The sequence below is a fragment of the Anas platyrhynchos genome, chromosome 6 (assembly GCF_047663525.1).
Source record: "Anas platyrhynchos isolate ZD024472 breed Pekin duck chromosome 6, IASCAAS_PekinDuck_T2T, whole genome shotgun sequence".
Taxonomy (NCBI): Eukaryota; Metazoa; Chordata; class Aves; order Anseriformes; family Anatidae; genus Anas; species Anas platyrhynchos.
Window position 1 is genome coordinate 37732335 of NC_092592.1, and position 26845 is coordinate 37759179.

Genomic DNA, 26845 nt, shown 5'->3' on the forward strand with positions numbered 1-26845 from the left:
TGGAAAAGTCAGAACTGTTAAAGACCCACATGCACCGCTAATACAAGAAGTCTTTGCGGCTTTTTACTTTTTTATTAGACCCCTATTCATGTTTCTTGAAATACACGTAGCAGGCACATGCAATGCAAATAGACAAATCTGTTTTCTTCTGCACGGTCTGATTTTGCAGCACTGCCAGAAAGCAGCGTTTGAGGCAAGTTTAAGGTTTGTTGAGGCTCTGCAGCCCCACTGTAGGGTCCGCTGGCAACACCAAGCTCAGAGGGAGCCATGGTGTTGGGAAGGCTGGTGGGGGAGCAGTGAAGTCAGTGACATGAGGAAGGGGAAAAAGTTGCTTTTATAAAGACTTGGTATTAAAATCCTGTGCTTTGTGGGTTTTCCTTGAGTTGCTTCTGTCTCCATTCCTCTGTGTTCTCTGTACACAGCATCACAGCGTGGTTTCTGTCCTCGTGCTTTTCTGTAGCCATGCTAAAGGTTCTGGATTCAGAACAGACCCTAGAAGAAAAAGATGGTAATAAAATAAAAGCTTTTGTTTCCCCTGAAGCATAGAGCAGCCTATTTGCTAACTGTAGAGGCAGGTGCTTCTGGGTGCGACCTCTGCCAGGGTTAAACTTCCCTGGTTTCCCTTCTCATCTCGCTGAAATCCTCCCGGTGACATTATTTCCCTGCCCGTGAAGGAGCTCCTGCTCTCCCTCGTGCAGCATCCTGTCACCTCCCTGTGGCAGCACTCTGTCACATCTCGTTGAGTGGCACTTTCTGGTTATTTTGCTGGGCTCCTGGGTGCTGCAGTGGTTCCCCTCTGCAGGAGGAAGAAGAGGGGCCCCGGAGTTTGTTGTAGCCCAACAAACATCCCGTGCACAGGCAGAAAACTGGCGTGGGCTGGGGTCACCCACTCAGGAGGTTGTGGCTGCTCACAGCGTGGTCAAAGCTGTGTGTTCAGCAACGCCTGCTCAGGTACACATGCCCACAGCCCTTCAGTAAGGTTGCAAGAGTCAAAGATTAATTTTGTTTTATTTTCTCCATCATCTGCAGTGCCCTTTGTCTTGCAGAGAAGCTGCTTGGGTCCTTCTGCCAGAAACTTTTTGCGTGTCTGCGACAAAATGATTTTGTTGCCCTATGGCTCGTTGCCCCCTTGGTGAAATGGGGGTTTTACTTCTTCGTTTCTTTAGACTGCGAGTGCTTCGGGGGCCTCTCTCTTGGGCTGAATTTGTGCAGTGCTTAGCAGAGGGCAGCCCTGATTGTAGCTGAGGCATTCAGGCATGGCCATAATAAACATAAATAACAACAGCCATATAATTACTGTCTGCAAGCAGATCTCTTCTTTATAAACCAGGACGTACTTAATAATATCTGTATCACAGATCCCCAGATGTTTTTGACATATTGTTTGTTTCTCCTGGGTTTTTAAACTTTATTTTTGGTCAGGTTGCAGACTGTTATTTCCTGTCACTGCATTTGCTGAAACTTCCCATATGGAGGCAACATAAACTGCAGTTTAACTCAGGGCAATGCCAGAAATGCGCTGTTGAAACAACAGGAAAACTCTGGCCTTGGGCTAAATGTAAGATATTAATGGCTTTCTCGTGAAATACTGGAAATGTCTAGCCCTCGTTGCTGTTAGGGGGTTCTGCATCTCAGCAGCTAATTCGACCTGGCTGCTCGCCTGATGTAGCTGGGGCTTCAGGGCACCTTTGAGGAGGGTTGGGAGATGCTGGGAGAGGAAAGCTGAGTTGGTTTGGGCAGGGTTTGGTGAACGGGGATGGGGACAGCACGGTGCCTGCATGTGCAGGTCCTGTTTCTGGGACAACACGAGTGAGTACTGAAAAGCACTAAGAAGGGGGAAAAAAAAAAGTGTATTTTGTTTGGGTCATTCGATGTAAGTGGTTAAGAATAATCATTTTCCTTGGGTAGAGTCAAACAGCCTTATTTATCTGCCTATTAGGTTGGTAATTGTTCTAGCTCGCACCATTTAAAATCTTTATTTGCTCATTATCCCATTACCAGGTGATCATTAGTATTTGTGTCTGCCTCATGGTACAGCTCGGTGGTTCCCTGCAAATGGGGCAAACCTAAAAGTGGCTCTCTCTTAATTAATGCATTTTTGTATCAATTAGAAAGTCATAAATGCAGATAGCTAGGAAGCTTGTAACTGATTCAGATTGATAGGATCTTTTGCGAAGAAACATACCTAAAATTTCTTAGTGCATATCTATTCTAAATGTCAGGTGTAACTTAAATGCCATTTTGATAATTCACCCTATGGATATGGACTCTCATAAAGAGACAGCTGATCTGTTGCCTTCAGATTGTCTTCCTGCATCATCTCCCACAGCATTACAGCAATTAGCTTCATGTAACAATGTATACTATGCACCAATAAAAAAGCATAAGTAAATATTTTCATTTGCTATAGGCTTCATAGTACTGAAGTCATTTCAGCTCTTCTAAAACTATATTTGCTGCGTTACTTTTCTTGTGTTCTGCCAAATTCTGCTATGCAGGGATTTCAGTTAGTGTTTGAGAAAGCAGCAGTGTAATTTTTGCCAGCAGAATTTGGTCTGCTTTATATTTAGGATGGCTGCAGGCGGTCGCTTCTCTCATTTCTTTTTGTTTTTAGCTAGCAGTACAGTCAGATGGAGCGGAACAATCATGGAAGAAGCGGATGGACTCTGAAATGCCCTGATCAAGATGTCATTCAGTAATACTGTCTGTACCTTAGAGATCCCCTGAAGGAATAGGTCAGTAGTCACTACCCAAGTTGGTATTACTTGCGAAGAAAAGAGTAGTGCTTCATTTCTCACTAATGCACCTGCATCTCTGATAACTTTTACCCACGAAATACTTTAGGATTCAACATACGCTGGGAGGAAGTTGGTGAATCAGAGGCCAAAAGGGTGAGCCATAGAAGGATTTGTTGTACAAAGCAGATGTCCTTCTGAATACTTGGCCAAACCATGGCAGATATGCACCCTTGTGGCTAAGGACATTAGCACCAGAGTTTTAACCCAGAATCCAGAGTATCAAAGATGTCATTAAACTCACTAGAGACTGCTGCTGTTAATTTTGAGTGGGGAAAACGGAGCTGCAGGGGACTAGAAAATTCAGAAAATTGCTTGATAGGATAATTTGGCCCTTTAAAACTTTCAACCCACAGCATTTCCTGATTGTTTAGCTTGCTGGGACATACATGTTATTATTATTTATTTATTTATTTGTTAAGCCTTTGTAAGAGTTGAATAAAGCATGTCTCTTCCGAGCGTGTGCGGATAGCTGGCAGACAGCGCGGTGGTGTTTGTAGCAGATGAGAGAGCCCATCGGTGACTTAAAGACTTCTGTTGGAGCCAGCCTTAACAGTGCCTCTGGCCGTGCTCTTGTTCCCTTAATTGATTTACACAGCATTGACATGAGGTGAGCCATTCGCTTTTTATCTCCCAAATAGTAGGGAGCTGGTCTCTTCCAAGACAGAAGGTGGTTAAAGAGCCATAAAAGATGCCCAGCCTGAGCTCTGTTATTTGCATTTACAGCTGGGTGCTGATAGTGTGTCCATTAGCATATCCATATGAAAAGCACGCAGTGGTTGGACATTTACAACATCCTGTTGTTCGGCCAGGATTGGGCATCTGTGAGCACAGCCTTCCTCCACCTCTTGAAAAGAGCAGCGGAAATCTGGGGCGCGGGGAGGCTGTGGAGCAGCTGGACGGCCGTGTTAAAACCAGGTACCTGGAGAGGCGAACAAGGCGAAGATTGTGAGGAGAACAAGCGGAACGGGGACTGTAAAGCAATTCAGCGTGCGGGGGTTCGGGTGGGACAGTTGTGGGTTTACAAAGAGCCATCTGAAGGGTGTGTGGGAGCAGGAATAAGAAATCTTTGTTGCAGCAGAAGATGACCCAAGCGTGGCTCAGCTTGCTGCAGACGTGCGAAGTTTCCACATTTGCTACACACAGCGGCAAAGGAGTCGTAGAAAGAGGCTTTCAAATAAACTGTACAAACTCCAGGGTAAATATTCATTTGCTTGTCTTTACGCTTAATTCTGTTAGCAGATTTTATCCACGGATCCCAAAGGAGGCTGAGTGTTATCACCTGCCCTTTCTGGGTGAAGCTGCAGAGACACAAAAGGATGAAAAAGTTCTGTGTAGTCGTGCAGCTGTTCACAGGCAGAGCCAGAAGCAGAGCCAGGAACGGATCCTCAGTGGCTGTAAAGTTGTTCGTAGCTGCACAGCAGTCTGTGGCCCCAGATTTCTTAGAGCACTGGACTTTTGCAAACCTGCGTTTTCTTCCCTAATCAGCAGTGTTCATTATTATTTTAAAAATATCTGTCCCCAAAAATGTAGAGATTCCAAGCAAGTGCTGCCTCTGGAAATTGCATGAACAAGTGCTTGCACTTTTGGAGTTTAAACATCATTAACCTCTGGGGTCTTCAGCTATTTACTGTCCATCAGCACAAGTATGTGGCATACAAATATTTTCCAATAAGAATAATAGAAGATATTACTGTGATACCTACTGAGCAACAGCACTTGTTGTTCTACCACCTCATATAAATACCAATGAATCCTGGAATGGATAAGCAGTCCTTTGCCTCACTCTGTGCTTTAGAACTTAAGTCATGTCTCAATTTACCACTGCTGTATTGTTTATTTATTTTTTCCCTGTCTTTCGTGTTTGGTGAGCTCAGTCTGGAGTCTTAAGAATCCAGCCCAATTCTTTGCATATCCTCACCGATATCACCATTACTTAGTCCTAAAGGTCTTCATTAAAATTGCACTGTCTTTGCAGGTGATGAGCTGGAAGGAGTAGCTCTTAGCTCTGCTGCTGCTTCCAAGTGCAGCAAAAGGTGCAAGAGTCAGCTGAGAGATTCAGCGGGTATCTAAGGAAGATCAGCTGTGTTTTCCTTGCCTTGGGGCAGCTTATACCTGCACGTGTTTGTGTCATTAACAGTGGATCACTTCCAGATTAAAATCACGCTAAATTTGCTGGAATGCAGTTTGTTCTTTGAACTATTGCCATGAAATAGTATGGCACTCTCTGAAGTAGTGTGCAAAGCATGTGAAAGTGAGTTCTTTCTTGATTAAAATGAAATAAAATAGACTAAATGAAACCTTTTGACAATTATTTTTTTTTCTAGACCTAGAATCAGTTATTTACCAACAGATGATATTTGTATATGGAGTAAAAGTATGATGATGATAGCTTGGTTTTGACTGAGCTTTCATTGAAATAATTAGTGGCTTCAAAGGCAAAGTAACTGCTTTTGGCAAAGAATTAAAGCTATTGGAGCTTTTGCTCCAATGAAAATGTTTCATGAGTCCATGAAAATGTTTTGCTTAATACAACTAAATGTATTCCAGACAGGTTCATGCTATCTGAACCCCCAAAAGCTCTGATTTTTTTTATTCTTCACAACTCCCAAGTGGAGAATTACCAAGTATTTTAAGCCTACCAGTTTACTTTTGTTCCATGACTCTGTAGGCCAGCCAGCCAGTGTAAGATGACGTGGAAGCCCTCATTCAGTTCCTGCTGTATGGTTGAAATCTGCTGGTTGGAATACTTTAAGCCAATTTGTTAATCTGTAGCAGTTAAATGCATTTTGTATGTGTGTGCTTATATTTCACTCTGTGCTTCCTTCCTACAAATTCCCTTCAAATTATTTCTAAATTCTAATTTCACTTATTTCTACATTTTAGTGTTGGGGCATATCGTTGTCTACACATCAGTGCCCTGTTCAGGCAGGTGGAATATGATTTATACTATCAAGTAACTTGTCCTCCAAACCTGTTGGATGACGTTGCCAGGCTCTCGGGCTTCTGCCTCTTGCAGGACGAGGCTTTCTGTCACCCTGCCCACATGCACAGGAACCTGCTGGCTGCCACCCAGCCCTCCTGGTGGGACAAACCCTGGCTGCAACTCGGGGTGGGTGGTTGGTGAGGGGATGTCTGAAGTTTAGCCTCATGCCACATCCTTAGTTTCTTCTGCCGTTTGCAAGACAACGTGACTTTAGGGAGTGATGGCTTTTCTGGATCCTAGGGCTGTTTCTCTTCCCGCTGGTGTCACAACCTCTGCGTCGTCGAAAAGAACAGCTTTTGTGTTTTATATGCCCAAAGTCTGCCCGTAAAGGTTGGCAAGGGCACTTGGTTGTCTGCACAAGGTCAGCCAGGATGTCTAATAATTGTCCTAACACTTTACCTGTTATGGAACAATAATGAGAGTTTTTTCATTATTTTCGGGTGAGTGAACCTGGCAGATGCTGACAGCCAGCAGATGTGTAAAGTTCGAGGTGATTTGTAAGGGACCGGCTCATCTGACGCACGGTAATTGCACTGCGGGACATTGTCACTCAGCGTCTTGTCCCGCTCCGGCAGGATGAGGTAAAGGTCAGTTCAAAGAGCCGAGGGACGGTGCTGGGCTGAAATTAAAAACCTCATCTCCGTATCTCCGACCTCCGTACCCTCACCACGTGCCTGGTGCTGAGCAGGAGCCCCCAGCTCTGGATTTAGGGATCCTGTGGGCGACCAAATGGGTGTTTCGGTACGGAGTGGGCTTAAATCCCTCCTGTGGTGAGGCTTAGAAACTCTCCTCAGCCACCTGTTGGGGTTTTAGTCCTGCCTGTTTGTGATTTGGGGCCTGGAAGTTGTTTGGGCTGCTTTGCTCAGTGCCCGTGTGGTGGGATCAGTGCCATGATGGGCACACGGGGCCTGCCCAGCAGCACCGGGGTGTCCGTGGGCCTCAGGAGCATGGGGTGAAGCACGGCCATGTACATCCCCCACACCTGCTAGCACCAGGCGTTGCAGGACCCTGCTCATCCGTGCCTTACACCGTGCACACCAGTTGCTGCGACAGCTCAGAAGCTCAGGGCTTGCTGTGAAGAGTTGCCTCGCTTTGCCAGGCCTCTCATCTCTGCTAGGCAGACCTTCAGGTTGTTTCTTTCAGCTTAGCAAAGCCTGGCCATGAAAACTGAAGGAGAGTTTTGCTATAAACGTGAGTGGATTCGGGATTTCCCCCACGCAGAGCTGTCGTTCAGAGCTCTCCCTGTTTCTTTAAGCCCCGAGTTAATGGTTGTTCGCCGACAGGGATGGTCTGCGGGCTCTGGTCACGGTCTGTGTGCTGAGCACTGAGGGGTGGAGTGGTCCTGGCGTGTGTGTAATCGTACTGTTGTGTAAGGATTTGGCAGAAGCCTATCAAAGTTTTTTTTGTGTTTTTTTTTTTTTTTTAAGAGATTCCAACTTTGAAAGCACAGGCGAGTTCTCATTGAAAAGGTGTTTTTCTAGAAATAACTCTTCTTTGTAGAGTAAGGAGTTTTTCTGTTGATTTTCTTTTGTTTAGTGTTCCAGGGTACTACTCGGAGTTGTTTCAGCCAAAGAACAATTTTCTGACCAACCTGGCTGATTTTTTTCTGGACCTATGACTAACTTACTGAGCTCATTTGTTGAGGCGACAGTTGCTGGTGCTCACTAAGGCTTGAAGCAGTCTGGGATGTGTTCAGCTGCTTCCACTTTGGACATGCATTTCAGAAGTGTAACTGTGGTTTTCATCTAAAATTGTGAAAAGGGAGTTAAATTTTAGTAGTATAAGAAAACCCAGTCTTTGCTTTTACCAAGCTGAGCTGTGAAGGCACATTTATTTGTCTGTGCAACTCAATGGTTAGTGTTGTTCCTGAATTCATTTAATTGACCTTTGAGAAGAGAGGGAATAGATTCTTCTTCAACAAATGTCTGTTTCCAGACGATCATGAATCGTGAGGTTTTCTACCTAAGAGCGTGGAGATAGGCTTTGCCTTTGGAATAAGCTTTTTTTAACCACAGCACACTTTGTTCAAGTTTATGTATCCAAATTACATTGCTTTGCTTTTTAACCACAGCTGAAACCGTGTTTTGAATAACAGATGTGGAATACTGTCATCTCACTGTCACACCAATTGTTCATTGTTCTGAGAAGGTCACATCATAATTCATTAACAATAATTATTCCCTGGGTACACCCTGCACTTCTTCACTCAATTGCTTCATTAACTTGTGAGCGAATCTCACATTCACTGCTCCAATCAATGAAGATATATTTATAATGTACAAGTGGATGCTATTAGTTACAATATATTAACTGCCTAATTTAAAATAGAAAAGCTATCTTTATGAAGGGCAATTAACCACTAAGTGTAATTGATAATTCACATACCTATGATTAGGAAAGACAAATAATAAGAAAGAAATGAATCACCTGTATTACTGAAGAAGACATTGGCATGCAGTTTTAATGAGCACAAGGGACTCTTTGGGTCAGGACTGGATTTCTAAGAATTGTTTGATACAAAGTTCTTCGTTGGATGTCTTACCTCGAGGTGATTTTGGTGTTTACATCAACCTGTTGGGATCCTCTTCCCTAGGAAAGGAACCCACACGTTTTGTTGTCTCGAGAATCAATGCGGGGGGTTTCCTAGTAGAAAACATTTTTTCATCCTAACACAAAGAAACGTAGTAATATTTCAGTAAGAATTGATAAGCCTCTGGACCTATTCACACTAAAACTAACAAATGTTAGGCAAAGCACTGAGATACCTTTTAAAGGTCCCTGTTTTGTCACGACTGCATTGAAACACAATGGTTCTCCAAAAGGCAGACAACTCATCTTCAGAGCAGAGGCCTTTTCGTGACATCCCCAGTGGCTCACTGCAGCTCAGTCATCAGCTTGGCAGGGTGAAGTGATTCTGGCACAATGCAGTGAAGAATGGTTAGAAATAACATTTCGTTTCCTGTATGATGACAACTAGATGAAGTGGTTAAATTTTCATCTGTAGGTGTTGAAACACGGTGTTAGCACCCGTGTTTGCAGGGGGGGAAGCAGAACTGCTGAGGCAGAGGACTTGCATGAGATCACAGAGCACTGATCCACAGGAGGGGTGTCCTTGGCTCTGGGCACCTCAGGCCGTATTTTCTTTCCTTCCTCGAGAAGTCAAAAATATTTATCAGTAAACATTTATTAATAAATCAGTTTTATGAGAGATTGCGTGATAAATGTGACCGAAGCCATCCCTGTGTTATAAAAGCATCCTTCTTGTAGCATGATGCAGCTAGCTGGCCTCTTACTTGGGGTCTGCAGAAGTGCAAAACTGCTTTTACATCTCAAACACTGATCCACCACAGCAGACGACCAGTAAGTGGACAGGTGAAAATCCCAGTTAAAATGCTTATAACCATAAATTGCTCCAGTTTCTGTACTCATGGCCGTGCAGTTCGTGTGTGTACATCCATGGACTGGTCTAACAGTAACTGGATGTGAGGGTTTCTGATTGGGAATTCTACGGGATTTCAAGAAAGGTAGATACAGATTTATGGCAGGGGATCTGCATGTGGAACTTGTAGTACTTCAGTGTATTTTAGGGATGCCTTGGTCATGGTAAGGGTGACAGAGCACTGGAACGGGCTGCCCAGAGAGGCTGTGGACTCTCCTCAGAGATATCCAAAACCCACCTGGATGCCATCCTGTGCAATGTGGGGACATGTTAGATGTGGGACAGCAAAGCTGATACTCCCAACTCTGTTTTATGTGCAGTTAACTCCTCTGTTGCTTTTACACGACAGGATCAAAGCGTCTGGCCTAAAGCTGCGGTTCTGCACCAACGAAACACAAGCGACCCGAGAGAAGTTTGTGAAGAAGCTTCAGGGCCTGGGCTTTGACATCTCCGTGGCCGAAGTCACTGCCCCGGCACCAGCAGCCTGCCGCCTCTTGAAGGAGCGTGGACTGAGGCCACACTTGCTCGTGCATGACGGTGGGACAGTGCTGCAGCACACACTGGGGCTTGGGAGGGGACAACCCAGAGGGATGTGGGGATTTGTGATAGAGCAGCTTGATGGGGGGAACTGCCCCCAGCTTTGATGCTCCTACTCTTTCCTAAGTCACGAATTTCTGTAATAAGCTTAATGACTGGATTTATATATTTTTTATTTTTATTTTTTAATGTTTCAAGCAATGAATGAAAGCAAACACGAATCCGGGAGAAAATCATCAGATCCAATGGGATATGCAGCAGTAAGAGATTTGTATTTTTTTTTTCCCTTTAGATCTTGTCCCTGAATTTGCTGAGATTGATAAAACAAACCCAAACTGTGTGGTTGTTGGGGATGCAGCAGAAAACTTCTCCTATGCAAACGTTAATGAAGCTTTCCGAGTTCTGATTGGGTTGGAGAAGCCTGTGCTGATCTCCCTTGGAAGAGGGTGAGTTGAGCACTGTTTGTTTTCTTCTCTAGTCTGCGTGTTTTTTAATTTCACCCAGTAACTTGGTACTTAGTGGAAGCCAGATGGTGGTGTGGGCATTCACACTGCCAACTTTTAAGCAGTTAGTCGATGTGTTCAGACCTGATCTGCTCAGGTATCTGTCAGTGAAAGATCCTCAGTGGGTAGGTAGTTCAGTCATCAAATTTGGCCTCCTGTCCCAAGTCACTTATCTGTAGACTTTCCAGTGATGTAATGAGAAACTCATGTGGTTATGCTGAGTTGGGTCTCTAAAACTAGGTGGTATGGATGCAGCACTCACTGGGATGAGTTCCATTTCAAGAGGAGGAGGAGGAATTGTAGCAGCCTTTAGAGAACCTGGACACCCTGTTGTATAAGTACTACAAATTCGAGCCTCTCATCCTTCAAAGTTAACATTCAAGAGTGAGCTAGACCTCAATGAAACAATCCATGCATTTGCAGGTGGTGGTGGGAAGGTCAAATAACAAGTTCTGAAAGCCACTGGGAATATACAAAGATATTTTTAATTCATACCCTTTACCAAAGGTAAATTTTGAGCACCGGTTTTCATACATAGGAAAAGTCCAGTCAGGGGATTTGGATGTTTTAGTAAAAAAATTCAGTTGGATGTATTCTGAGATTTTAAACAGGTGGTTATTAATGGCAGTGCTGAATAATGACAAATCCCCACAGCCTTGGCGGAGTTATTCTTATCTGCTGACCAGTGTATGGGCTTAAAAAAAGAATACACATGTTTAGTTGGAGGAAACCATAATGACTTTTTTTTCAGTGGTTCAATAGACCATAATGGGCATGAAAGCCCTTCTTAGTCTGTGGATTATTGATCCAGCAGGGTGGAATTTAACAGCGGGAAGGAGCAGTTAAATCCAGTGTGTTTCCATACCTCACACTTGCATGCTCTGATCCTGTAACACGGGGAAAAAATCTTTACAATTTTTTGGTGAGAAGGATAAGGAGAAAATGATATGAGCCAACAACATAATAGCTAATGTACGTAAAATAACCAAGTTTTGTGTCACATAATACTGCCTTTCAAAGATAAATGCAGAATAAACCTTTGTTTAAGATTGACAGCATGAGCAATGCAAAAATGCCTTTGTACCCCATGCATATAAAATATTTATTCCATCATTCATTGATGTAGACAGTTCTAAAACAGTATTTTTTTTTTTTAAGGATTTTTTTTTTTAATGGGAAATAACCCATGGTTGGACTTTCTGAGCTCAATTTTCATTGTGAACATCCTGTTTTATGGTCAATCCTTTAGATACTGTGAACATGAGTTCTGCAACAAATGCTGAAGAAGTTTTCAGACTTGAAGAACAGAGATTATAAACTGGATTATTTATCAGTTAATAGCTAAGAAGCATCACTGATGCCAAGGGCCATAGGAAAGACAAAAAAAAAAAAAAAAAAACACAAACCAGTTTCATTGTTTATGTATGGAATGAGTGTAATTGGTAGGACCTTAACAACACCTCTACCTTGAGCAAGCAGGTTGATTTCTGTTGAAGTTTTAGTTCATTCTATGGAAAACGAAAGTGTCAGAGTCACTGAAGCAGAATGCCCTCCTCCTGAAAATGGAGTGATTTACATTTAGCATCTGTTTTGGGCTGAGAGTGGGAATTGGCTTTGTAATTTCTTCTGTCATGCCACTGTCAGAAAATTAAGCTGTTTACGCTAGACTATAGAAGGTTAATGGCTGTTCTAGCAAAGGTCAAGTGGTCATTTTAAAGGGAAGCTGTGCTGAATAATCGAAAATGGCAGAAGGATAAGGCATAAAATCTTAACTGACTGCTCATCCTACATTTTTCTTCTCTGTCATACAGAAACCTGTCTTTGCTCTGATAAGGACGGCTTGGAAGACCCGTGTTAACGTGATTTGCTAGTCCAGAAAAATGCCAGAAAGATAGAAATTAATTGGGGAACTTTATGGCAATAGGAACATTTTCAGAAGGAGCAGAACTTAGCTTTGAGGGCTTTCTTAGTCGTGATAGCAAAGAGAGCTTAAACAGACTTTTCTTGTGGGGAAGGTTTGTGATAAGCCATTGGTGGTCGAGTGCCTGGAGTCTCCTTCCAAACTTTCTGGAGGAGGTGTTACAGCTGCTGGTTGGTGCCAGTCCTTGTGTGACATCTGCCAAAGGGTCTCTGAAGAGCGATGTAACTACTGGCCTTCATGAGAAACTAGCACTCTGTGCAGTAGAAAATGAGCCAAATTCATCCCTAATCCAAGCTAGAGGAAATCCCTTTGAATGAGTAGAATTGTGCCCTGGATGCCAGAGAGATACCTGGTCTGAAATCTTTTCCCCAGCACTGCACAGTACTCAGCCTGTCCTTTACTTAATTCCTGGTGCTAAATTAAGGCTTCAGAGTTTCTGATGACTTGCCTTTTCGGTGCAGCCATATGGACATCTGTATAGGCACAGAAATAATAAAATGTACTTTCTTTGTGTTTAACTGCCAACACTTTCATTTCATTGGAACTTTATCACTTTCATTTCCAGACGCTACTATAAAGAAACTGATGGCCTGAAACTTGATGTTGGAGCATATATGAAGGCATTAGAGGTATTTTATAGCTTGCTTTATGCTTACTCGCTCTGTGCACCTTGTTAAAGAGTAACTGGTGTAAATATGGGTTGTCTTCTGTAATTACTCACCTTGGTAGAGGAAGTTTCCACAGACTGAAACTCATTTGCTGCATTCTAAAGATGGTTGGATTTATATTATTCACTTTTTCTGTATTTAAAACGGGAACTTTTACCATCATGGTACCTTTATTGGAAGTGAGGCCCTTGAAAGGAGGAGTCAGAAAAGAAAAAATACAGTATGTTGTCTGCAAGATATCCAAGAAAAACTGTTTCTGTTTGGCATAGCATTTAACACAGCTCTTGCCCTTAACAGCTTACAGCATAAACCCCTTATTCAGCAAGATTCTTATGTGTAGTCCTGTGTTTAAGCCTGATTAAGTCTGTGCATAACTGGAACCCAATAGATAAGCCAACCTAAGGGTGAGAGAATGAGAGAATCATTATCCTTCTTTTTACAGGCTTGCAGAGAGATTTTAGAAAAGTAAATACAGAGGGAATTCAGAGAAGGAAGCAAAGTAGGGGAATATACTCACTACTCCAATACTTTTGATCGTTTCACGTGAAGGATATTTGTTATTTCTGTAAGAGTGATGCTCTTACAAAAATGAGTGATACTGGAACTGGCTAGGAAGACTGCTGCTGTGATGGAGAATGAAACAGATTTGTAACTTGAGATGTTTCAGGATGATTTTCTCTTCTGACAGAGAGCATTGAACCCTCCCATTATCCAAACCATCAGATAGCTATCTTCATCTGCTAATCCATTGTGTTATTTAAGGGCAGAGATCAATAATCACATACTTCTTATACAATTGACTGGAATTACAGAGTTGAACAAATCCTTTTCTGATCTATATAGCATTATTTGTCTCTTTTTTTTTTTTTTTTTTTTTCCAGTATGCCTGTGATGTTGAAGCTGAGGTAGTGGGAAAACCAGCAAAAGCATTTTTCGAGTCAGCCCTCGCAGAAATGGGAGTTCCGCCACAGGAGGTAATGTTGCTGATGCCATGACTGTTGACTGTGCCACGTAGTTATGCCCCTACGCTGGTTTGCTGTCTTTGACAGAAAGTTACAGAAGACATTGAGGGGAGTGTGGCCTTGAGGACATGGTAAACACTGGGTGGAAATACACTGGGTCTGGAAAAAAAAAAAAAAAGGTTTTCATACATGGTGCAAAGAAATGCTTATATTCAGGATCTTTCTATGAATTACTAAAAAAAAATCTGAAAGATTACTTTGGAGGGGAAGAAAAATGTTTTACCCATTCTATCAAATAATGTGAAGGACTGAGAGTCAAGAGGATAAATGGTAGCAGGTTGGGGTCTGTTGAATATTTTCGGCCTTGCGTGTACTTCCTACCCTCCTGGAAGGCATGGCATTATCTTTCCTCAGAACTTCTTTGCTGTCCTGAGGGTTTTTTTGACCATTTTCTGTTTCCCTTTTCATTCTCTTCTGTTTGCTCTGACTTTTACCATCTGTATCTTTACCTACTTTAGTTTTCCATCCTAATTTCCCTAATGTGGTTTCTCTCTTTACTTGTGTTCTTGTGATGAGCCTTCTTATTCACCTTCATTCTAAACCACGTAGTTCAGAAGCACGTGTACTTCTATTGAGAATTCCTTTATTTGGAGACTAAGGAAACCAATACAAAGGAATAAAGGTCAGGTTTCCCAAGGAATTATGGAAGACGGTGTGCTTCACAATGTAACAGGTGCCGTGAAGGCTGCAGCCTGGTGGAATTGCAACTAAAATGTTATTTCCTTTGCTGTCACATTTTATTTTTATTTATTTATTTATTTATTTTTAGTACAGTAAAGGGGAAAAGACAGAAGTAACGGAAGCACTGTCTGACCCCAAAACTCTTCTAATGTTACTGGTTTCATCAGGCTTTCCAGAAACACACCGACTGTGTGATGCTCCCTGCTTACTTAGCACGGCCCCCTTTTTTTTTCCTCCCTGTAGTTGTGCCCTCTTTATTGATTTGTTGTCGTGTCGCACAGGACATAGGGATGAGTATGAGATGACTAACAGACGACAGTGAATTACAAGGCAATAACTCCATCACGGGCTTTTGGTGACATCATAAACAACAGGAGTGAAGTTTGGGTGGCTTGTAGGTCCGTGGAGCCTGGAGAAGAAATTATGGCCCTGTAATTCACTATGTGCTTGGGTCTTACTTTATTATAGAATGGGAAGATGGAAAAGACCTTGCAGGCCATCTAATCCCTCTCCTTCCCCATGCAGGAGTGTTCCCTGCTCCGTGTTGATCAGTGTTTTGTGCAGAGTGGTTTTCAGTGAGCAAACAACTGGGCTTCTTTAAGTACCCGAGGGACAGTGTTCACATCCTCTAGTAGATCTCATGAGCTGGCAGCTTTTTCTGAGATCTGTTGAGATGCTTCCCATTGAAACTCTGTATCCTTATTTCTAGTTTTAGTCCAGGTAACAACCAAAATAAACTGTGTTTAGCTCTCAGCAACTTTCCTTGTGATCCAGTCGCTCTGCACCCTAACCTGCTGCAGTGCTCTTTTCGGTACTCCCTTCAGTTTGTCAATATCTTCCCGGTAACAACATAGCTCAGCCTGAGCAAAATATGCTAGGTATTGAGCAATTACTCAATCCATTCATCCAACCAACAAACCAAAAAAATCCATTTCAGAAACCGAATGGCATTTCAAGAAAAAGGTAGCTGGAAAAAAAGAACAGAGAAAAACAAAACAAAACACACAGAGCTCAGCCCTTGAATTTTATGCCTCTAAATCAGAGGTATGAAGGTTTATGTTTTCTTTCTGCTTGTATAAGGAATGAACAGTGTGCTCTTTTGGGGTTTTCTGTTTTGAGGTCCTGCGTATGGAGATTAGTTTCCCTTTTCCTTAGGCAGGACAGTGCAGTTGTCCTCAAGCTTTGTTTTGCCACCTTGCCACCGTGTCAGCCCCTGCCACTGTGGGAGAACATCATCACAGGGATGTGTTTCCACGCTGGGCTGCAACACCACACCCCATTTCTCAATGAGTTTCTTGTTTCTCGTTGCCCCAGAGAACCAAATTTGAGCAGATGATTTAATGCATCACCAGCCTGGTATAAAAATGGTCCCATAGGGTAAGCCCTGGGGGCTGGTTCTTGTTAACTTCAGGAGGATTGGTTTGGGTAGAGAAAAGTGGTTATAGCCCTTGGAGAGATTATTATTTATTCAACCTTTGCTAGATTTTCACAGCGCTACTAGTAACTAGCTTTATATTTTGACAGATATTTTCTTCCCAGATAGTTTCTAGTATGAAATGCCACCAGTTTCTAACAATAGGCCTGGTCTGTAGCTGTAATTTTTCTTACACAGAGAATGAAGATAAAGGACATATGCACCTCACCAGCAGGTCTGCAGTAGGTACCACTGCATAATGGCCCTGGGTGCCTTGTCGGTGTTCTCGGCGATGGAAAACCAGGGCTCGCTGCTGTAATTAAAAACTAGACCATGAAGAATATGTGTGGGAGGAACAAATTACAGAAGAGCCGTAATTGTAGTGTATTTTCATAACTTTTGAGTGCTTGACCTTGCAACTTTAATGTTCTTTCGAGACGGATTTGCAGGTTGTGTTGGTTGGTCATACATAATAATAGAAACGCGGTATGTGCAGTGCAGTAAGTTCCTCAGTAGTGCACCCTGTGAGGTTTTAATCTGTCTCCCAAATGAGCTTTACTTCTCTGTGCTTGTAATGACAAGATGAGCAGTGGCTGTACTTGCCTTTACTTTTATAAAATGTTTACCAGTAATTTATTCCACCTGTGGAATGCGTTTAATCCATACCACCATTAAACCATTTCGGATGAGCTGCGCATCTGAAAACATTACAATTTTCTTTTACCTGACTTCTAATGAAAAATAGCTTTTTAATAAAGCTGTCTCACCGCAGTAATGCTAGACAGTGGCAAATCTTAAATTTCTCAAGCTGCTTTAATCAATAAAGTTATCACCAGTCATTGCCCTGGGTAACTGCTTCTTACCGAGACCCTGACTTTACCTTCTGCTACTGAGATGTTTTCAACCTGCACTTAGACTAGGAGGAACTCCCTGAAGTCCAATTTTCATTTTAACCTTTCCTCAATGGCCTAGAAATAACAGATTGCCAGTATTACTTTAATAGATTGGAAATTTAAACCTCTTAGAGGTAACCAGACCTGTCTTATGATTCAGTAATATGACAAAGAATAACACATCTTAAAGGTTACCGAAATACCTAATTCATGTGTTTTAAGGCGGCTGTAACAGTGGATGATTTTTACAGCTTTACAATAAAACCTAACTAACGTTAAGGCTGCCGTACTTTTATATAATCATAAAAAGTTCTGTCTGTAGCAAATTGTCCAGCCTCAGCGGGAGTTATGGCAGGTTATACTCGAGTGCATAAAGTGCTGGTAGTTAACCAGCTCCCATTTCGGCCAGCTGCCTGGCCCAGGGGGGAGGTAGCGGTGCGTGAGAGCACAGGCAGGTCACCCTCACTGTGCCCACCAGCCCTGCTCTGCTCCTGGGGCTGACGGGGAATATTTTCCATCTCAGAGAGAAGAGCTGAGCAGCCACGTGAAGTTTCAAGCGTTGAATCCTGCTGAAAGCATATTTAAACTCAGCTGGTTCTGGGGTTTTTGGAATCTGCCCTGGAGGTTTGGTGTATTTCTGTGTTTCGCCTGCCTGATACAAATTCTGCCAGGTCGGAGGCCACGTGTGGTGCCTCGCGTGTGTTTGTGGTTTGCACAGCCAGTAGTTCCTGGATAGAAGTACAATTAACAGGAATACAGGGTCCTGAAGCCTAGGAGATTGCCACGGGGAGAAAAATAAATGTGTCATATTCATTGTGTAGTGTCTTTAATTTTAATCAGGATTTTCTGCATGCGCTTTATTTCTTTACATCCTTGGCACCTTTAACTTTGCTGTTAAGACTGTAGCAAAAACCTGCTTAGGCATAAATATTTTCGACTCTAGAAACATTCGCTGTGTTAAATACTCTTGAAGTTTCTTTTCCGATCAAACATGTTCATGTGATTTTTTTTTAATGAATACTAAAACTCTGTTTGCAGAGGAAAAAATAGCAAAGGTTCCCCTTCACCCATCTCTGAAGCTGTCCGTGTTAGTAGGTGAGAGGATTTCTCCAGCTGGGATCGTGTTGTGCCCTGAATCCTTGGAGCTCGTGTTCATCTCCTCCATTATCACTGCTGCTCTGGGTTGGGTTTGATGGGGACAGCTGAGTAGCCACGGCTTCCCTCAGCTCTGGCACACGTGTGCTTTGTGTATCGCTTGCACACAACCACGCACACCATCTCTCACCAGCTACACAGACCAGGAAAAATGTAAATTACACTCGGCTCAATTCTTTGATGATTTTCGTAAAACCAGAGAGATTATCTCAATGCGTTTTTGTCCTTCTTTTTGTCATTTTGTAGCTGATCAAAAAGAAGCAACTTCCCCGGACTAATTGCACAGATTAATGGCGTGATCCCCATGTAAATTGTGAGCACAAACGGGGATCTTTTCATTCTAGCTTTGGGGTGGGTGTATGACCTTTCAGTTTTATATCTTTCTCTTCTTGCCATATTGCAGTCAGGGAGGAAGTTAAACCCAGGTTTGACAGGTAGAGTTTTTTTTATTTCCCCTGACAGTGCACCTTTTGACCTCTATCTTCTTGCCAATGATTTTTTAAATCCTTAATGATTTGGGAATAATTGCTCCTCCTTTAGTGATTATTGCCCTTCACCGATAGTAAATCTGTGAAATCCCCGGGGGCTGGAGTACATTTTGGTATGCGTATGCCACAAGCTGGCCTGGACAGGCATCGCTGCTCATGTGCAGCTGCACTTGCAGGGCTGCTGGGTGTCTTGCAGGAAAACTTGTCTGGACGGAGTGAAATACAGCCCTGCTGAGCAAGCTTCCCCTCTGGAGGCTTTGGAGGGCCTGCCGAGCCACCCCGAGCTGCCCTTTCCTGCTTTCAGAGGAACCCAGGACTGAAAACAGAGGATGCACAGATGAGAGGAGGGGAAAAAAGGACAAAATCTGGCAAACTGCTCCCAGCCAACTCCTATTACCTATTTTCCCCCAAGCTGTTTTGAGAAACGTAATCGTTCCCACTAATCTGTTTTCTTCCTCTGTTTATACGCGCTTTATTTACTAATTACTTCAAATTAACCCTTCATTTTCCCCCATCTCATGCTGGAGTGGTAGGGAAAAGCGGGCTGTCTACAGGGGATCTTGCATCAGGTATCTTAACAAGAACACGGGCATTTCTGTGAGCAGAGTGGGTAAGGATAATGGGCCAGTAAATAAGGATGAAAAAGATCGAGCTCTCCATCACGTGCTGGCTTTGAAGCAGTTTGTGAGCAGGGAGCTCGAAAGGCAGCGCTGCCTGTCCCACAGCCTCCTGCTGCTCTTTCCCTATGGACACGTTTTCCCGAGCTGTACCCGTGTTCCCACGAATCTTTCCATCTCCTTGCTCCTTCAAAGAGCTCTCCAAGTGTGATCGCAGCCGTGTTGCTCCTAGGCAGAGTGAAGCCAGCGTGTGCACAGATAAAGCGTTGCAAAATGAGCTGCTCCGGTGTGGAGCTGGACAAATGAGCCTTGACTTGCAGGGATGGCCTATTGCATCCCCTCACCGGAGGGTGATGATAATCCCTCACGTGGATGGTATTTAAAAACAGCAGGAAAGATGAACTGGGCTGCTAACTGCTCTATTATAACCCCGTGTGCTGTACCCGATGTGTTGCATAAAGGAGGATTTGTGTTTTATCAGCCGGAGCTGTTCCAGGTATTCCTGTACACGGCTCAGTTCGGCGCATGAATGCTCTCTGAATGTCCTGCTCGGACAGGGCTTTAGGCATGTTCTGAGACTTCCTCCCCGGATCTGGAAAACTGCCACCCAAGGCAGTCCTGCCCCCATTGCCAGTGGCCCTTCTGACCCTCCCCAGCCCCCAGGCAGGATGAGGACCCGTCGTAACAGACCCTAGGCTCAAAATGTAAGATCAATTTCTTTAAATAAGCAAGAGTTCACTTAGTGATTCCTTGTGTCCGATGTGCAAACATGAAAATAATCAGTTATCAAAAGCGTATGGAAGGAGCAGAGCAGTTCAGGCAGGAATTCCTCCTAACACTGTGCAAGGCGTACTGTTGTGAAAGCCTGGCAGTAAAGTTTATGTGGTAGGGGGCTGTTCAGCAAGAGGAAAATACAGCTAATGAACGTATTTTAAACAAAATTCAACTTTGAAAAATCCCATATTAAAATTTGATAGATAAAATAGATTCTGTGTTTCCAGAGCTGATGTGTTCCCCCCAGCTTTAGGTGCTGCCTCTCTTCTCTGCAGGGTAACCTGGGGTGCCTTTGGGATGTTGAAAGCTGATTTTATTTATTTTTTTTTCTCGTTAGTTGTAGATCATGTGCTGCTTTTTGTCGAAGTTATGAAATGAAAACCCACAACCATTTTGAAATTTGAAGAGTAAGAGCAATAACTTTTATTGCAGAATAGTAGAAAGCACTTGAAATTTTGTAGGCACGGCTGTGAATGAAGTGAGCATGCACACTACTTTTTTTTTTCAGACATGCAGCCAAATCCCCTCAGCCCAGCCAAAAAGTTTCTTCTCAGTTACCTGTTTTGGTAACCTGCTTAGCTGAGGTTGTTGGGATTTGCATAGATTTAACACAGACTGTGCTGTGCCTGTCCGTACCATGTCCCACAGTGCAAAAATCAATCAATCAGATGTTACACCGACAGCAGACTTCCCAAATTTTTGTGTCTACCTGAAACTGAGTTACATGTTATGGTGATCACAAGTTTTTGACTAGCTTTTAAAATATCAATTTTAAGGAAACTTTTCAAAGATACAATCCAAACAGTTTACATTAAGGCTAACATAAATGAATGGCTAGGAACATAATGGGGATAACTTAATAAAAGTCAATGTTTTGTCTGAATTGTGTGCCAAATCACTTTGGTTTTTGTGATGGATTACAAATTGTACGGATGTCTACTGCACTAGTATATTGCTCAAGGAGCTATAGCATGAGTTATAGTCAAGGTAGGATGACTTCTAATCAATATGATGACAATATTATCTTGTTTAATTTGTCTGATGGCAGCATTAAACATCAAATCAAGCTGTTTATTATGTCAAAGGAATGTGAAGCATGGCGGAAATCAAATTGACTTGACACCAGTTTTTCTGTATTTCATTGCTTTGACAGGCCATCATGATTGGAGATGATATTGTGAGTGATATCGGAGGTGCCCAGCAGTGCGGGATGAGAGCTGTGCAAGTGCGGACAGGGAAGTACAGGTCAGTGCACGCCCTACACCCTGTGCAACACCAGGTTAACCATGGAAAGAAGGGAAATGACTGTAGGCAATGATTTTTGCACTTTCCTTTTTGCCGAACTACATGGTGCTCTTAATTTTCATACAATTCATTCATTTCTAAAAGAAAAGGAGGTGTGATTTGAAACCTGGTACACCTGCTGAATAGTGCTTCAAAATGAATGCACGAGACCTGATTTTTTTTCCATGACTTTTCCAGATCTTTTCCTGTTGGTGGTAGACATTTGCCATCAACATACACTTCCATTTGTTGACTGAACAAATACTTCCCTGGGCAGCCATTAGGCTTGGGTGGATGCTGACATTTTCATTTGCAAAACGCGTTTGAGAAAAGACTCTGTATGAAAGTGGCAGGATGAGAGAGGCTTGTTTTCTTTGATCTTTTCAAGAAATATTTTCTGCTTAATTACTGCTATAATTATGTATCGCATTTAGTGCATTGAGCTAGTGTGTTTCGTTGGTTTTTGCTTTTTTTTTACTACTGTGTGTAAGTGTTGTACACTTGATATCAGATGCGTCTGAAACTTGTAGCAGAGTCAAGATGTAAAATTAGACATCCACTCAGTGATCTCTGTGGGTCATCTCTCACAGCTTTCTGAAGGACTCCATATGTCTCCTATTTTCTCTAGATACACATTCAGCTCTGAGAAGTCTGGAATGTGAAAGCTGTTTCTCTGCTTCCCGTCTTAAACAGAGCGGGCTTCTGCAGGCCTGCTCACCTTGGCCTTTCAAACCTCTCTGTGTGCAGGTGGCTCCGTGATCCTGTGTATTCATTGACCAAAGAGCTATCAATAGCTGCTCCTTGTAGCTCTTGATAGCTGACCTGAGTGCAGTTATAAACATGGCACACTCCAGGGGTGCCCAGTGGAAAATTAAGCCACTATCTGTTGCTCAGGAAAGATAAGGCTTGAAGTTGGCCCAAGGTGACTCCAAATGCAACGCAGACATCGCTCCTTACGTTTAACATTTGGACTCCATAACACTCAAAATCTCCTTTTAGCCATACCTCTTTGCAGTAGGCATGGTTCAGTAACAGCATTTGTAATCTGACATCATTTATATTTGTAGTTTTTCTTCATTTTCAGATATTAAGACTGTAAAATAACAATTTTGGGGGAGAGATGCAACAAGTGGGAATGGTGCTTGCCGTAAGCTATCTGAAATGCTGTTTTGTTAGTTATCATGTGATGTTCTCTCTCGATTTTAGCTTATCTAAGTTGGTAAAATAATTCTGATGGACCAGTAAGTGATGATTTTGGGGAAAGAAAGTATATGGTTTGTGCTGTTGGGGTTATTTATCTGTGATCTGTGTAATCCCATTAACTGCCTAAAGGAGAGAATTAGGATTCAGCACTTGGTTTTTCTCTGATCTCGATGGCTATCACCAGACAGCATTCAGTGACTCCACGTCTTAATGTTGCACAGATACGAGTATCAGTGAAGGAGCTATCTCTGAAAACAGAGGTAAATTAGGCTCTTGCTGCTCAGCAAACATCTCCTGTGACATACGTGGCCCACTGTAAAAATAAGGCACAGGTGATGCTGCGCCGAAAGCTCTCAGGCAGTTGGCACACATAGAATCATAGAATCATAGAATATCCTGAGTTGGAAGGGACCCTTAAGGATCAAGTCCAACTCTTGACACCGCACAGGTCTACCCAAAAGTTCAGACCATGTGACTAAGTGCACAGTCCAATCTCTTCTTAAATTCAGACAGGCTCGGTGCAGTGACAGATATGAACATGTACATACACACACAAATATATAGAATCGTATGTTTGAAAAGCCTTTTCTTGTATCAAGCTTGAGCCATAATTTCAAATCTGAAAGGAGGTCACAGCTGTTACAGATGGGGGGAAAAAAAAAAAAAGATTATTTTCCATTGTTAAATGTCCTGTTTCAATGCTCAGTTGCTGTTATCCAAAATATTACCATGTGGTAATGAAATACAGGTGAGTGTCTCAAAATTGAGCATGTGGTGCCAGTCCTATTGTTAACAATTCTGAGTAAAATAAAATTGTTTTTTTTTTTCTAAGAGGCTAGAGATGCGTATGTTTTAAAGAGTGATTCATTTAGCATCCTTGGGAAATTAAAAGACATAGTGAGTATTGAAAGAGACTGAAAAAAGCATCTGGATAAAAGTTGGTAGAAGAAATTAAAAATAACAGAAAATATAATTATTTCATGGCTGGTTTTCAGTCTGATATTGGTACGTAGGTCCTGCCTTGTATTTCTTGCTGACACAGATGTGCACTGCGCTCAAGTACCTCTGGATGGCACTGTTAGTACAGTTTCTTCAGTAGTAGCTACAACTTCAGGCTGGAGCTCAGGCTGTTTTTGCAACAATTTGGGGGATAACTCGTGCGTGTCGTTCTGTAGGTCCAAGGGACTCTGTTTTACTCCTCCATTCTCATCTAGATGGTGACCCTGGCTGGCAGAGTGTCATCTGTGGTGCGTTTGGGGCAGCATGCCTTATTGCAGGAGTCGCTGCAGCTGCTACCAACATCCGTGAGATCTGCTGCCCGCCAAGGGTTACACGCCATAGCACAAAAGATGACGTGCACCAAGGCTTCCTGTAAGGTTTGTTGTATTTCAAAGTGACTGCAGTGCTTGTGTGCAGGTTACAGGCTGCAGAGTAACTCTCTGCGTTTTTTTGTTGTTAATAAGCTAAAAGAAGAGGTCCTCTTTGTCCTGACAGCCTTGCAGGTGAGCTGAGGTCCAGAAGGGGTGTGCGTGGAGAGCTGGTGTAGCTGCAGTGCTGCCTCCTTCCCTGTGCTCTCAGACTTCTGGCTGGAGCAAGGACTTGGTGCTGGCTAATCCCAGGGTGAGATGCAAGTGTGGAGTAAGCTGGTGCAAAAGCATTCAATTTAACACCACCTTACACCAGAGGTCCTGAAAATTAACACCTTTTTCTCACCTTTTTTTTGGATCTTTAGTAAAGATCCAAAATTTTACACTAAATTTTACTAAACTTTAGTAAAACTTTAGTAAGTTTAGTAAAATTAGTGTAGTCAATTCTTTTTATTTTGACAAGGTTTGGCGTCTTCTCACTTCTGCATCTGCTCTTGTTCCTCTCCTCAGAAGCACCTGATCTTCCAGCAGGACATAAGCCTTGATCTCTTCCTCAGTAGCCAAACCAGGCATGGAGTACGTTTGCCCATAAAAAGCAGTAAATCATGGAATAAAACCTCTTTTGTCATGAGTCAGGACAGTAATGGAAGGGTGTTGGTGTAAGGTGGCGTTTTGGGTTGATCTCAGCCAGCAGGGTTCTCCAACACGGGGTGAGTACTTTGCTTAGCCAAATGCAGCCTTTTTTAGGTGTGTACACTCCAGGTGGCACGTTGGATCTGGTCTGGGGGTGTCACGGCCCTCAGTCACCCCTTCCTGCCACGCTGTGCACATCAGGTGTGTGCTGCAGGCTCCTGTGGACCGAGAGGAGGCAGCGTTAGGTTTTCCAGCTCTGGGAACCGTGGTGCTAATTGAGACGTTTCTGTGCACACCTGTGTGGAGCACCTTCGTAGCCAACATCTTTCCGATCTAGGGCAGAACACGTACTCGCCTTCCTGCACAGGGTATGTGCTAATTCCACTTGCAGCTAATTGGCCTTGACATCAAACCAATAAATTCCACCATAACTATTGATCCTGCAATGCCGCCTGATGTTCTTGTTCCTCTTTGCAGTGTGCAAGTTAAAGCAGAGAAAAAATGACTTTGAGGCTCTTCCAGCTGTCTCCCCGTAAAATCAGAAACAGCTTTCAGTGCATCAGCTTGATTTGTGACAGGGCAGGAGAATCCCACCTCTCTCCTTGCTGTTATTTACAGGGTTTGATTTATAGGCAGTGAGCTCAGCAGAAAGCCTTTGCAGTGGTTACTGTGGATATCCAGAGTTTGGGCTCTTTCTGCTTCCGTGCTGTTACAGAAGTGGAGGTGTTTGGAGTACGTTTGGCTGCAGACAGGAGTTTGCAGTGGCATTTCTTGACTGTACCAGAGTTTGTGCTGTGCACTCAAAAATAAACCAGAGGTGGCAGTGTGCAGACCCCTCACAGAAGCACCTGCTGTCCCTGCTGGCCTGTGCAACATCCCTGAGCTCTCTCATAATGCTACAGGTAAAAGATAGAGCAGGGATAAAAGGGGCCCGGGACAGCTGCCATCTCCTGCTCGCTCTGCCACTGTTCTCTGGGAGAACTGGGTCAGGTTACTTCACGTTGTCCTTCTTTGGTTTCCCCACTTTGTAATCATCCACTGAGAATAATTGTCCTGACTTTATTAAGAAAGTGGTTTGTGATCTGTTCCTCTTATCTGATTGAAGAAAACATACGGAATTTTGGAGCTTTAAAGGAAATCAGCTTGCCAGATGTGATCAAGACAGAAGCCGTGACAGAGGAAGATCTTTTGGGCTGACATCATCAACTGACTAAGGATTCAGAAAAACAGGGGTGGGTCTTCATAACAACCTCCTAAATGAGGTTATAAAACGATTCTTAGAAGCGAATTTCCACCCAGGGATAAATTCACAGCTACCACAGCCTGTATAAGAGTAAATGAAAGATCACGACACCTTTCACAAAGAAACGGGCACACCTTACTGCTCTGCAAAGATCCTGAAACGGGAGCAGCATCCCTCCCACCCTCGCTTTCTTGTTCCCCGAATTGCTAACCACAGCCAAGATGAACGAATTTATTAGCTTCGTGTTTCGTGGCTCTTGATGGAGCATACCAGAAGTGCGGAATGAGAACTAACGCGCAGGGGCACTCCCTTCGTGCTGAAAGAGAACCAGAGGCATTTGGATGGCCTCACAGTCCTGGTAATTAAGCCTGTTTCAAGTACTAAATGGAAAGGTTTCCAACCCGTGTTTGCACTATAAATGGTGCGTTATAATTTATGGTGGTGTCTTAAGTAATGTTTGTTAACATCTAGTGTCAGCAAGGCAGTCCTGGTGTGGTGTGATAGCTGATGGCAGCAAATCCGGAGGCATAGGCTTAGTCACCATTTGTTACGTGTTCAAATCACGGTTTGTTCTGTCCACGTGAGGAGCTTCACGTGTGTATATCGGCGTCTTGACCACATTTGGGTTACCATAATCTTTGAATCAGCTTTGGGAAGGAAGTTCGGAGTTAATGCTGCAGTTCCTTAGCATATGCTCATCTGATGGCAGCCTTAATTTTTCTCAATATATCATAATGTTGAGACAGAAATTACAATTTAAGACTGTGGTGCTGTAGGAGTGAATGGCCTAGGAGAAGATGTAAGTTCTCGCTGCTGTAATGGGGGGTTATAATCCTGCCAGCCCCTTTTTATCATAGGATATAGCCAACTGCCATGCAAAATAAAGAAATGCACTGGGAATACCTTATTACTGGACTACAAGTGGTGAAACTGGAAGTAGAAGATTTTATCGTTGGACTCTAGAGAGCAATCTTTGCTGTGAAATAATATAAAGTGAAATGCTATATATATATATATTATTAGCAGGTTGACGTATCCATTGATACCCTGATAAACCTTGAGGAAGCAGATTGTGCTCAGGGCGTAGCCATGCTGGGTGCTGCATGCATGCTCCTGTGCTGTTCTGAAAAAAAAAAAAGAGTAAAAGAATGAAAAAAAAAATGAAAAAAGAAGTTTGTGATGTGAGTGTCAGGTTAGTGAGGAAATGTAGCATTACCCGGCA

At 43.1% G+C, this 26845-nt stretch overlaps 1 protein-coding gene and 1 long non-coding RNA gene across 3 annotated transcripts in view; both read left to right on the forward strand.

Annotated features, from left to right (window-relative positions):
- Window positions 1-26845, forward strand: part of LHPP (phospholysine phosphohistidine inorganic pyrophosphate phosphatase) — a 63042-nt gene that overhangs the window by 559 nt on the left and 35638 nt on the right. Inside the window, exons 2-7 of one of the 2 annotated variants that reach the window (XM_027460746.3) lie at window positions 9570-9757; window positions 10050-10203; window positions 12747-12810; window positions 13731-13823; window positions 21047-21138; window positions 21806-25411. In XM_027460746.3, the coding sequence (XP_027316547.3) occupies window positions 9570-9757; window positions 10050-10203; window positions 12747-12810; window positions 13731-13823; window positions 21047-21138; window positions 21806-21839 (625 nt within the window). In that variant the 3' untranslated portion in view covers window positions 21840-25411. Of the gene's footprint in view, window positions 1-9569; window positions 9758-10049; window positions 10204-12746; window positions 12811-13730; window positions 13824-21046; window positions 21139-21805; window positions 25412-26845 lie in introns of those variants that run through there. The other variant, XM_027460745.3, reaches the window with a different exon arrangement.
- On the forward strand, window positions 2742-5641 carry LOC110353762 (uncharacterized). The gene is made up of 3 exons (XR_011810175.1): window positions 2742-3405; window positions 3522-3993; window positions 4774-5641. It is a non-coding gene; the product is annotated as an uncharacterized lncRNA (long non-coding RNA).